Source organism: Hydractinia symbiolongicarpus, chromosome 8 (assembly GCF_029227915.1).
Source record: "Hydractinia symbiolongicarpus strain clone_291-10 chromosome 8, HSymV2.1, whole genome shotgun sequence".
NCBI lineage: Eukaryota > Metazoa > Cnidaria > Hydrozoa > Anthoathecata > Hydractiniidae > Hydractinia > Hydractinia symbiolongicarpus.
The window spans coordinates 3,898,128-3,912,192 of NC_079882.1; the positions used below are offsets into that span (position 1 = coordinate 3,898,128).

The 14,065-nt window shown below is 33.2% G+C and overlaps 1 protein-coding gene across 1 annotated transcript; it reads right to left on the reverse strand.

Annotated features, from left to right (window-relative positions):
* Positions 1 to 739: 739 nt before the first annotated feature.
* On the reverse strand, positions 740 to 13,841 carry LOC130654696 (uncharacterized). Its single transcript, XM_057457312.1, has 12 exons — positions 13,704 to 13,841; positions 12,455 to 12,488; positions 10,685 to 10,831; positions 10,409 to 10,602; positions 9,365 to 9,552; positions 7,964 to 8,144; positions 6,634 to 6,859; positions 5,308 to 5,676; positions 5,065 to 5,161; positions 3,427 to 3,488; positions 1,853 to 2,095; positions 740 to 1,563 (listed from the first exon to the last, which is right to left on the reverse strand). The coding sequence occupies exons 1-12, from the start codon at positions 13,737 to 13,739 to the stop codon at positions 1,493 to 1,495; spliced, it is 1,848 nt and encodes a 615-aa protein (XP_057313295.1). The 5' UTR covers positions 13,740 to 13,841; the 3' UTR covers positions 740 to 1,492.
* Between the last annotated feature and the right edge of the window lie 224 nt (positions 13,842 to 14,065).

The following is a 14,065-nucleotide window of genomic DNA, read 5'->3' on the forward strand; positions in this document are numbered from 1 at the left end:
CAAATAATGTTATTTGATAACTGTCAAATAATCAAATAAGTAATTCTGGTAGGCTTGCACGGTAGGTCCTTTTTCTGTGAATACAATCGAGAACGAATTTTTGTTTGCTACTACATGAAGTGTAGTTAGAAAACACAATCTTAAAAATGAGATTTAATTCTTTTTAATAATAATAATACTTGGCCAGCTAGTCCTGTCGTGCCCGCACGTACATCAGATACTAAGAAGAGCTCTCGGGGCGTAATGGAGAACCACATTCAATTATGTGCGGCAAAGATGTGCAACAAATAGGCATGCAACAAACGGACATAATTTTTAAATTGTGGAGCAGAAAGTTTAACAACTGGCGAGGAAGATAGCCAAGTGTACCTAAATGATTTCCCCTTTGATTCTTGTTTTTCTTAAAAAACTATCAATTAGGGGAAATAGCCAGTTTACTTCACGTAGACTTGCCGAGACATGGCATGTACAGAAAAGCCGAAGGTCGTAAAAGGCAAACAAGGCTTTATAACTGGTTATGAAAGCAATTTTATGAATAGTTTTTAGGCGTGTTTTAAATAGTGGGCAAACTTTGAGGTTTATTACACAATGTCCGACACAACAGCATTTCACTTCGCTAACTATGTTTTTGTAAAAACGAACGTTTTGGATCAGTTCGTATTGACTAGACACATAATTGCAGTTGGCCCAACACAGCGGATCTAGCATTTTAGTTGGTTAACACAATTGATTGAGAAAACACCGGGTCAATATGCTTCATGCAAACCGTGAAAACAAAAGCGTAAACACTTTCCTTTTTTCTTTTAACAAACAAGTGCATAATATACTGGTGCATACGTAGCAAATATATTTGATTTTCTGTTCGTCTGTTCGTTAATAGCCACGTAACTATTGGCTGAGTAACCATGTCAGAATAGCAATTAATTAAAGATACGTTTACCGTAAATGCTGTGACAAATATAAAATAGGCCTCGATTAGATAAAGAGGAGTATTTTGAACAATGACTTTGGTATACGTCGATAATAGGCATCGTTTTTTCACTACCTAAATTCAAATATATCAGAATCATGGCTGATCGTCAAGCGGTCACTTTTTAGGTACTACAAAGAAGCGTCATTGGGGAAGACAGGATTGCCAAAAAGCGTTTACATGGATTGCAGGTTTGTCAAAAAAGGTAATTTTAGCATTCAGGTTTTTTGCTAAAAGGTTTGAATTTGGGTAAGCTAAAAATTTTCTTAGCACATTCTTCAACGATTTTTAAACTGACAATTTGAGCTTTTTAAAGGCTATTAAAGAAAAAAATCATGTCTAGAATTTAGTTAAAAGGTTTAGCTATCCTTCTTGTAGTGTAGAAACTTAAATTGATATTGTCAATTTACACGTGCAAAATAATATGGAAAAAAAATGATAAATTGTTCTTGTTTTATATCCAGGTTCATTTTACTTTTTTCACTGCAGCTGTATTTGAACTTGATAATACTTTCTGAAGTTTTAATCTCCGAAAACGAAGACTTTTTTCCACCCTCCAGCTCCATCAGAGTAATGGACACCGCCCATTGAAACTAAATTAAAAAATAATAAATTTTGTCAACAAAAAATTCGCATCCTTTATATCATGTATTTATGAATACATAATTTAACCCTGCTATATTGTGACTTTTCTTAACTTTAATTTGAAAATATTTAAACTTTTAAAAGCGCTGACATTAATGTCAAGATGTAAAATGTTGTATTTGCTATATAAGCATTTATTACATGTAACCTGGGAGTTACAAAGGGGTTACTGTGATCTATTTTTTAAATTTTGAATTTTAATTCTTCACGTGATAAGTTAACAAACTTTCTTTATACCTCCAACGTTGGTAAAGGGAGTGCTGTGGACGGCGTGTGTCAAGCCACCCTGATCCAAACGATAGGCGGGTACTGCGGTGGGACTACCATGTGCAGCCAGATAATTACTTTCTTGCACGTTAAACACTCGGGTGAGGTCGGGTAAATTTAGTTGAAAGTAATTTCTTCCTCTGTTGCCTTTTCCATATAACATATTTTTGGCTGTATCAATGAACAGTACGTTTGTGATATAAGAACTCAATGCTAAAATATTAGAAAATGTACCGTTGTCATAAGATAATTTTCATAGTATCTACGCGTTTTGTGATCCTTAGACATAAAAATCATTTAATAAAAGCAAAGAGACTTATACCATGTACAAAATTGACTAGAATATATGGAATAAAAATAAAAATTTTCCAACGAGGATAATTATTTTTTAATTTAGTTAACTTGATAGGTGATTTATTAAATACTACTTGTAACTCCATGGAAAAATATATAGACATTAACCTGTAGCTACTTGCATCTTTGACTTACAGACAGACAGCGAACATTCTAAAATAGACTAACCGGGAGACAGGTCTTTGAAACCCCAGTGTAAGGAAATATGTAACCCGGAGTTAAACACCAGGTTGAGCGCTTCATAAGAGCCGTAAACTGTGCCGCACACCCAGGTGTTGTAAATCGAATGAAGCAATACAGTGCTTTGGGCGTAATAATTTTTTTAAAAAATAACTTTCCTACAAGCTGAAATAAACACAGTCGGTCGGTATATTTTAATTTTGCAAAATAAGTCCACGTAGAACTTTAAAGTGACACCAGGATGACACTAGGATGATGTGCGGACAGTAAATATCCTGTCATTACCCGCCCAGCTAAAACAATTACTTAGGAATTCTCAGAAACTGCATTTAGCATAGAAAGATTATTTGAAAGTTTTGTGACAGAAAACTGTATTTGACTACTTTCACTTTTTAATAGGAGATTTAGCTAGATAGTCACAACCCTGGTTGTAATTGAGTAAAAATCACACTAATAAATATAACAAAATATAAATTGGAATAGATAAAAATCTCTAGATAGCTATATGCTCCATCAAAAATCTATATTTGTAGCAAAATTGGTTTGTTTAAGATTTATGTGGCTGAAAAACGTAACAATATATTTATCTTAACATGTAGGCTAGGCTAACAAAACAAATGTAATAAGGAATATAAACAAACAGAAAAAAAGGTCGAAAAGTAGTTTTGAAAAGAAGCAAGACATAAAGTAAATAATTATAACAAAACTCCTTACAAAACGAATAAGCTGCTTTGTTCCTATTTTGCCAAATTTCAGGCTGTTAAGTCTTTTGAAGAAACGTTAAGAAAATCAACAACGGAATCAAAAGAGCTTTAATATCTGATCGGTCATTTATTTCAAATTAGCGGGAGAAAAACAAGTCTTGTCTTCCCAGTAGTTGTGAATCGTATATCGTGCGCGGTTAGCACGACGTTACAAAAAGACAACGAGTGTTATTAATATAGAGACGGAAACGATAGAAGTGATATTCAATGAGTTAAGCTGTTGGAAACAAGAAATAAGAATATTACCTGTCCACGATTTCACCGCTCCTTCAACAACACTTGTGTAAAAGCAGTTGAACTTGTTTCCCCTGAATAAAAAATAAAGAACCAGTAAAACCTCACTTATAGGCTGTAATTTATATATTGTTTCTTGATAAAATTTTTAGAAAAGAAATACTTTGATAAAAAACAGCTTTTTGTTTTTTTTATCAAAAACCATAAATATGGTAATCTTAACCTGGGTTATTTTCTGGGTTATTTTTTTCTTAAAATTACTAAAATTTTACTCAACTTCCGTAAATCCCGCATACAAATTCAAGTCTATAATTTTTCACGTCTTTTAAATTTATAATACTGTCCGACTCATAACATGTGGCATGTAATTTTACAAATTTAATATCTTCTAAAGGATGATCTAGGTCATAGAAGTTAAGGAGGATTTCTATAGAGCACCATTATGCGCTGCACAAATAAATCGCCCGGTCAATTTATTTGTGCATGCGCAAATAATTTTGTGATCCAGCGATAAAATAAAGCTCTAAACGATAGCCAATCAGATCACTTAAAAATAAAATGATTGCATCAACCTTGCAGCATTTAAAAATAAATTGACATATGAACTCAAGCGACAAAATCGCCGTCCCAAATATATCCGTCACATTTTGCGCTTATGCGCAAAAATCTGCTCCATGGAAATCCACCTTTACTCTCCATCCTCGCAAATTCCAAATAACCTTGTGTAATAGCCAAACAAATTAGAAGGCCAATGTACAAGTAAATATATCCATGTTATTGCAAGAATATAGATAGCCTGTAAATAAACGGTAACTTTTTTTATAATTTTTTTTTAATTGTATTTTCGAAAAATAGATACATCTTTCAGCATTTTTTTGGCGGTAAAATAAAAAAAACCCTGCAAAATAAATGCACAACAGAACGTTCATTTTGATAAGAAAGCAAGACACACGTCGAAAGGCTGTTTTTGGTAAAAATAATGCACTAAATAGCGTAGGGCAAATATTTAATACCTCTGAAAAGATTTTAACTTCATTGCTGTTGCTTCGACTAGCTTTATATGCAATAATAAGTATGTTTCTGCAGAATTTAAAAGAAAATAACTAGCTAGTCCAAAAAAACCTTAAAGTTCCTCTACCAGTAAACTTAATTTAAAAGCATCGATATTGGATGAGGTACTTTTCTATTGTTTTTTGTTATATGTGTGTTTCAATATTATATTCAAGGTTTAAGATGCCCCATTGCTTACAAACTTTTTTCCCGCCATAGGCTCAATTTTCTTTATTTCTATCCTCACTTAAATCAAAAATCAGCTTGTTTTGAAGCCCCTCTAAAAAGATTAATTTTGTTCTCACGCTGGTGTTGAGTCTATAAACAGGTCTAACGAAAATGTTTGCTTCGTAGTCAGATATAAATGATAACAGGTCCTAGGATCCTGATGATCTTGTCTTATTCCTATACACTACTATTTTTATGACCACTTTTGTAAGCTATGTTTTCATAAAAAATACTATAGCGCCATAACATGTTTGTAAAGCTTTGAATTTTCAATCGTAGTCGCTGTTTTAAAAAATGAATCAGTGATTAGATGAGTTTAACAGAAACAGCCATGCACATAAACAAGATGATCTTATCCTTGCTAAAACTTACAAATCACCAGTTGGGTTGCACACCACAATGTATTGATAAGAATCAAAAGTGAATGATAAAACACTACGCAACTGCAACTCTTCTATGTTATCCCAAACTAAAAAATTGAAAATAGTTTGTGTAACTGTTCAAATCGTCAAAGATTTTTTTCACACTAAAGAAAAAAACTTGTTGAATCAATAAAAGCAATTTGCCAAACTAACGTTTATTTAGCAAGAGAGTATTGGGTGTCATATGTTTTACCTGGCAGCAGTTTGTATTGTATATCCGTTTTGTTCTGGCAAAGAGACGTATCATTGCCACGGTATTCGATTCCAGAGGAAGCTGTGCCAACACTATTCATAACCTGCTGCGATACCTTGTAGTTAAACGATGATAGTTCCATGATCTTCGAACACTTGAAAACAACGTTATGTTTTAAGTCCGCCATCTTTACTTCTTCTTTATTGATTCTCAAGTATTTCCCGCTAGCCACCTCTTTAACAGATGACTCCCAATCTCTTCGAAAAACGTTAAAGCAATTTCCACTCAGAAACCGTAGTTTCTCGTCATCAGCATGATATCTTCCGCACACGCCATTTTTAACGTCTTTCAATCGAAATCTTTTAAATCCTGGAATATTGGAATATAAATTTATTTTAATGTATAGCTGAGATTATTTATTTATTTATTTATTTCTGTTGGGTCTAATATGAACTGTTTAAAATATGACACAAAATCTAAAGCTGCAATTCTCAAATAAGTGACAAAGTGTCAATAACTGCTTCCTGTGTATCCTTAGTGTATTTTGTCATACGCAATAGCGAAGTGACTTATGAATTAGTGTCTGTACGTACGCACGTACGTCACAGCTTTTTTGGATCAGCTCTTTAGTCAATCATTATAAATAAATGCTAGAAAGTGTAACCTTGCAACCTTATTTAAATACTTTTCATTAGCTTTTTTTATATTTTGCACTAAGTTACAGGGCACTTTTCAATCATTTAAAGAATCATAATGGCGTAAATATGGTTTTCCTATTTGTCTAAAAATTTCATTGTTTATACCCATGTTCGATATTCGCATGAGAAACTTCTATATCAAAAAAATTGAGAAAAATAAGGTGCCGTAAAACAATTTAAACAGAAAAAACTTTTCTTCTCAATTTTAACGTTTTTGTTTAAAAGAACGCAAGTTTATCGCATTTCTAGCTGTACAACATTGTTAGACAGGGAGAATGTGCGAAAATCCTAAGAAAAATTTAATATCAATTTTCTGGCCTTTCAACAAAAAACATAAGTGCTTGTGATGGTGACATCATAAGCTCATCTCATTGCGTACGTTGTTTACCAGATAAATTTTCTTGTCTTCCATATTAAAAAATGTTTGTTTACCTAAGAGAGCTATAACTTTTGGATAATATTTCGTTTGTTAAAGATCGCGCAGAAATCAAGAAAACTAAAAATCGTAGAGACGTATGCTACTCGGAGATATCTAGCGAAAATCGTAAAGTGGAAATGACTGTTAATATTTTAGCATATGAACATTTGACAATATTTGAAATAGGTCTAATATGGATGACTTTATTACCGAGTTGGGGCCTTCTTTTGAACAAAAATGGATGGGAATCTTTTCTAACTTTCATAAGCGATAAACTATCAGTACAATTGTCGTACGAGCAGTATTTTATTTCAGTAAATACCATGAATGGTACCGGCTCATTTATGAGATGTGTAGCGACGAATTCGTCATCTTCGCGCAATTTAAAATCAAGACCCACTGACATGGTGCGTATAGCTGCATCAACATATGGTATCTAAATTTAACGAAACAATTTACTAGATGCTATGTTTTGTAACCCGAAAAAAACGCTAATGTGGTTTTAAAACATAAGATATTGTGCAGATTTGTAACTTTAATCTTGGTTCATAGCTACTGAAAGAATTGGTGTGCTGCTATACGTTGTTGGAGATAATTAATTATTAACAATTTGAAGTTTCACAAGTGGTGTACAACAATAGGATGAATGCGTAAGCAGTGGAGAAAACAAAGGAAAATGACGTAAAACGAGCAGGGGAGAGTTGCAGAGCGGATTTTTAAACGAATTTGATTGGTTAAAATAAAAAATGTTGCAAAAATTCTCCTCAAAGTGCGGGGACACGAGTGATTTTTCCTGATCCTTATTTGCAACAAGAAAATTTTGTTGCAGCAACAACAAAAAAATTCAAATTAATTTGAAATTTTTTATCATGCTTTTTGAGCGAAAAACGTTGCAGATTAAGGATATTTGTTTTGTTGCAATCGCATGGAAATTGTTGCCGTGTCCCTGTAGCTTAAAAGAGTTGTAAAGAGAAACAGGAAGAAATTTTGAAGAGATTTTATGAGAAAAACCAATAAAAAATATATATTACGTAATTTGTCACCTATTATTAAAAGCAAGTTGAGAGATCGTTTTTAACAAGCGAAAGAAGAAGTTTTTTAAAGGGTTTTATATTTACACATAACTACGATCGTTAAATTTTTCAACAACCAAGAAGTCTTTTTTATCGGCAGTTTAAAGATCGCAAACAAGTGTCAGGAAAGTAAACACGTCTTATACATACTGTTCGACAAGCTTTGCTGTGTACGTTATATATCGTTAAAACTGTTAAAGATATTTTGTTACTAACTATACTGCGTCAATATTGTTGCCGCCGCGCCACGTCCTCTATAGGATCTGCAACAGGGGCTTAAAATTTCAGGGTTGCTTTCGGACTTTCTAGAATTCTGTGCAATGGGTAATTACAGTCAAATTACTAACTTTTGCAACAACGTGTGATTACCATATGTCCTGTTTCTTACAGAACCTCAATAAAATGCACGGCCATTAAATTTTTATAAGAATTGGACGAAGAATATATAACGTATTGTTGATACTTACCTTCACCACGATATTGTTGCTTGATATGATAATATTGCAAAATTTATCACTTATAATCCCACCTATTACCCCATTATTGATCACAGGTATTACATAGGATGGTGGAAAAGCTGTTAATTTCATATTCGTGATTGAGTTATTTCCATTATTTCGTATCTTCGCCCTGATTGTCTGAGTTATTCTAAAATATATATTTTTTGCAATTATATATATTACAATATTAAAAATGAGCTCTTTTTTCCAAAGAATGTCCACACGCTCTTTAGTACGTGTTACCACGAAATTTTGGGTGAATTTCTCCTTTTAAAAAAACAGAATGGTAGGCAGTAGGTTAACCACGCGGTAGGCCTGTTTGTTTGCAAGAGAAATAAAGGCTACTTAAAATCCTTTTTTTTCCACATCCAGTAAGTTATATTTTTATGTAACATAACTTCCTATATCAAAAGGCATCTTTATTTAAAATCTCTTTAATAATAGCTGTCGTCTGTCTGTCTGTGTGTCTGCGAAAGCGGCGTCCCGTAATGGAAACACGAAATTTTTAAAATGTGCACGAATATCAAATGTGATATATTTTTATCCACTTTGTTGCGACGGTTAAATTCAAAGAACGAGCGAACGCGACGGGCGACCCCGTGGATTTTTCCACGAGTTAACGACTAGTCTCTTTAATAATAGCCGTCGTCTGTCTGTCTGTGTGTCCGCGAAAGCCCTGTCCCGTAACGGAAACACGAAATTTTTAAAATGCGCATCAATACCAAATGCGATATATTTCTGTCCACTTTGTTGACTAGTCTATGTTAAAATACCCGTGTGCGTCTGTCTGTCACACAAAATGGTAACCGCAGTACTGAGACCCACGAAATGTGGTAAATAAAAGACGGGCAAAACCGTGGATTTATCCACGGGTCACCGACTAGTATAAATATATTTCATAAAGTTTGACGTTAATACTGCGTTAAATCTCTGTTTTTTTGTAAAGGCTGACAAAAGGTTTTTATCGATTTCATTCTCTCCTTTCTATCTCGTTAGTGGTTTACACCAAGCCGCCATTTTTAAATTATTCGTCATTATGTTGTTACGATGAGAATTGTTTTAGTAAGTGATCATTTTTTCTGAGATTAGCATGACCCTCTTCGCTTATATATTCGCATATTAACTTCAGATTTTTATCAAATTAAACTTGTTGCCTCTTCCTCATTGCATTTATGTATTGAACCATTTTATTTCAGTCCCTAATCCATGTGGCTTTTAAAAAATGGATTATCGTAAAATTTTTGTCTATAAAGTTTACACCGCAGGTATTAGTAAAAAACTAGTGAAAGAGCTGTCATGTATTGCGTCTCCACTCCTAAAATAAGTCAAGAAGCCGTTTTATTAATAGTATGAAGTGTTTCACATTACCCTGGTAATATAAAAGCCATCGGTGTGCTACTTTCTCGTTCAAAATAAATATCAAGGTCGGCAGCATCCATATCTGATTCTTCCTTAATAAGAATTTCTTCGTGAACAAATAAATATTTTTCGCCAACATCTACAGTAAATAACAAGGTCCCGTTTTCGCTGTTCTTTAAACCAGGATTATCTGCCATCTAAATTAAAGTTAAAAGAATGGTATGTTCTTAGATGAAGAGCCCCCTAAGATTAACCCGATGGAAGATTGGTTTGAGGGAAAGATTTTAAAAACTAGCACCTTTAGATTATTGGAATCGGTTTTAAACAAGTTAGGAAGAATATTGTTCTTTTTTATGTTCTTTTTTAAAAACTAGTCGTTAGCCCGTGGAAAAATCCACGGGTTCGCCCATCGCAGCTAAGCTACCATTTTGCGTGACAAACAGACGGACGGACGGACGGACAGGCGTATACGGGCATTATAATATAGAATATATGGGGGAATCTGCTTTTAACGTTTTCTACTGCATCTATTCCTTGACATCGTAAAATATCTACTTTATAATAAAAATTCAAGGGTAAAAAAGGTAAAAGATGCCCATAGTTAAAAGGGTTAATTTTAAAATAAATATTTTTATTTTATTTTAAATTTTCATCTTGTTTTCTAGCCTTGAAAAATCATAAACAAACCAATTTTAGCAATTTGTCTACAAACCTAAAGATTGCTCTTTTTCATAAATTTTATCCTTAATCTGAAATTTCATACCTAAAAATTGAAATTTTTGAGCTACTAAATTGAATTGAAGGAAGGGAAAATCATTAAGCGGTAAAAATTGTCAATCTGTTGACAAGGAAGCTACTTTTATAACTCAAACATTGTGGTGTTTTGTTTGTAAGCTACAGATCAGCTTGTCAAAACTAAGGCTCGCTTGGTTTTGATATATGTTTTTTAGTATTTTAAAGTTTAAGAGCTTTGACCTATCCAATTGATTTTCCAGTTCAAGTTGGAGTAATGTAAAAATATATTTTGTTTCTAATCAAAAAAGTAAAACATACCTTAGCTTTTATTTCATAATTCCATGTCCTGTTTCTTGATTCTACATTTTCGTTAAAATCGTCAGATTTAAAGTATACCAGGTTTCTCATTCCATTCTTAATATCTTTATGATATGTCCATTTATTAGAATGACTGGTGTCCGCGTTCGCGCATGAAATTAAACAAGTTTTCTTCACGTCAGAAATAAATATATCTAAGTAAAAAATTAATTAATAACGAACGAACGAACGAACGAACGAACGAACAAACGAACGAACTATGGCAGATTTTCTTACCAACTCTATCAGAATGGATGCTTGACTCAATGTCAACATTAACCTTCCCTTCGGGGTCAATATTAATAGTCATCATAAGTCCAAAATCAATGTCTTCGGCAGGGTATAAGGATCCATTATTGGATCGGGAGACGGCAAAGACAGGACCTAAAAAATGTTAACATAATTATTTCACAATTACAAAATAGTTGACATACTTGCGAATCTAATGAAGACGTATCTATGGATCGTTTGCATTTTTTTGCCAATTCAAATAATTTCCCTTGCAGAGATTTGTAGCTGGCCATCAAATGTTAAAAGGATGCGTTTTTATCCAATCTAGGCGCCTAAAGCTAGGTGTGCGCATACGAGTATTTTGTTATCGCGAAAAAACTCATTGCAAAATAATTTTGAGGCGTCAAACAAGGTGAAGATATTTTCGATTCGACGATGTACCCTCCGAAGAAATCACCATTACTTACCCAGCAACAATTACACGTAAGGTCTTAGTAGTTATGTGCCTTACAGATCGAAAAAGTACACACTTTTCATCGATCCGCGAGTCAAGCATTATAAATCTTTAAATATTTGAACGCCTGTATCGCTGTTTAGCTTCGAAAAACACACCCAACAAAAAATCTCCAGAAATTTTTGTATTAGATTTTTCCCTTTGGATTATTTTCGTCCTCGAAATTTCGTATCATCTGCCTGGAAGATATTCCAGCCTTAATTTTCGATTAATTCACATACGTAACCTTTGGGGAACATAGCTAAAGGAGCTACAAAACGGCCTGTTGATTTTTGACTTTTGTGGCTTACACGAAAGTCGGACGAATGCCGGTCATTTTCAGTTAAATTTGGATGCCTTGTATGATATTAAAAATGATTTCAGTTGTTGTTTTTGTCCTCAGTGATCATAAACTTTTCTACCGCCATTAGCTCGACATTCATGTAAGTCACTAAATTCGAAAACCAACAGCGAGTCCGTAACCCCTTTAACCTTATTAATACCGGACTTTTTGTCTCTCTAGAACAGAGGGTGAGGGGGTGGAGTGTTCTCAGGCCATAAATCCATAAAAGTGCTCTCAGGCCATAAATCCGAAACTACTACTTACGTGATAAAACTTAACATACTTGTAGAAAGTCTTAATGCAATTATCCTCCGGGTAAATTAATTTGGTGGCGTCATTAACTTAAAAATGACGTCATACATGCCTTAAATGTGCCATTTTCTAATTTTGTGATAAATTTAAACTTTTTAAGCATCACAAGGCTTTAATTGTTAGTAGATATACATATTGAACAGAACAATATAATGAAGGCATTTGGATAAGAAATAGCGTCATTCCGTTACATTGATATTTCCTTTAAATATGGTCTGTATTTTATCTCTAGAAATCATATATTTCCTTAAAAACACCTTAGTAACCACTTGGTAAAAAACATACATGTAATAAATAATATAAAACATGTACAACATGTTACAACACTCATACAGGCATGCCAACACTTTTTGAAATTAAAAAAGATTATCTCCGTTCGAAAAATACAATACCCCCGCAAAGTATAAGGCAACTAGGAATTTATGCCCTCCTCCAGAGCTAACAGTGTTAAATTCGCGCACGTTTTTTAGTTATTTGGTTGGCGTCATACGGCAAAAGTCATAATTTGACTATATTCATCCAATCGATAATAATTTGAACTAGTTTTTAGCTTGCTGTTGTGTACTGTGATGCACTCACCAAATAATTTTAGAAAAGACAATCCTTTGCAAGGGTGAAATGCACTTACCCAGATTGCATTGCACGTTTGTGAAGAGGTAAAACTAAAACGAGATTAAAATAAATACACGTATATAAATTCAGAAACTTGTTTTCAAAGGTAATAATGTTTAAAGGGATCCCTCTTATCTGTGTCTAAATAATAAAAAAGTGAAATATAAACCTTCTATTGCTGAACAGACCCTTGTTTTAGCAAATTCCTTAAAACATAGGTGAAACGCTAAGGGTAGACACACCTTCAAAAATATCCACCTTTAGATGACGGAAAGTCCTAACAACCTTGAGATCATTAGTAACACGTCTTTATTGTGATATGACGAAGAAGAATAGTCCAAAGTTGCATAAGGTAGTATGGCGGATTTTGAATTTACAATTTTTTAACTAAAAACCGCCCTCAAATGGAAAGTATATGTGCTACTACTATATTCATATACTTTCTCTCTATATATAGTCATATTACGGTAGCTACTTCATTACCTAAACAATCCCATAAAATTCCATACCGAACCAAAGTGAAGTTTTTTTGTTATCGTGGCCAGGAACGTAGAAATGCAGTTCTGAGTAAAACGCAAATTAAATTTTCGAACATATTGCTTCGGATCGAACGACTTGTTACGCGAAAATGGACAAAGTCCATCAATTGGCAGCATTTCAAGATCTATACGATGGAGGCAACAGGTATCAAAATTTTAAATAAATTTTTTTGTGTGTTTTGGCAGGTCTTTGCTGATGTCAGCAAAATTTTGAAACCCCTTATATCTCCTTAGGCGTTCGTCAATAACATATGATCCAATACATTATTTTGATCAGTAACCTCTACACATTACAATCAAAGAATAAACTAAGTTTCACAATTTTTTTGGATCTGCACTGCTGACGTCAGCAAAACATCTAAGACAACCTATTTTTCCATTGTCCATTTGCCTAAGTGGATTTCTCCACGGGCTTTATCGACCAGCAGGCCAGGCTAAAATATTTTTTTTGGAAATTTAGAATTTTCTGAGGGGGTTTCCACCTTTATAACAATTACAGAGGGAACAAAAAAATATCTGAGAAACGGACATAGCACTTAAAAATAATTACAAAATGAAAAAAAGCAATAAAAAATTATTAGTAAATACTTTACAGAACATAGAAATGAAATAAATGTTAAAGTGAAAAAATAGTTACAAAAATGTGATATCGTATATTCTTAATATATTCCTTTTCCTTTCGGACAGCCCCATAAACATTTGTTTATAATATTACAAAGAACTTACAGAGATTAAGATCTTTATCAACATATTTACCATCATACCACAAGATCTAATGTTTTCCACAAAAAAATTAACATTTCAAAATATTGTGAAGATGTTGGAAAAAAAGAAAAAATTTAGAATATGTTGTGATAGCTACGCTCTGTTGTATCCAAGCAATGCAACTTTAGAACTTCAATATAAAGAGCTGAATAATCAATATATATTTATATTAATGGTTAAATTCGTTATCTGAATTAACGATAAAACTTTTATCAATTCCATTTAGAATTACATTTAGAAATACAAATGAGGCAAGAAACTGAATTAAGGTTACTGTAAAGGAAAAAACTCACTTGATGAGTAGTCTCAGAAAAACCCTTATA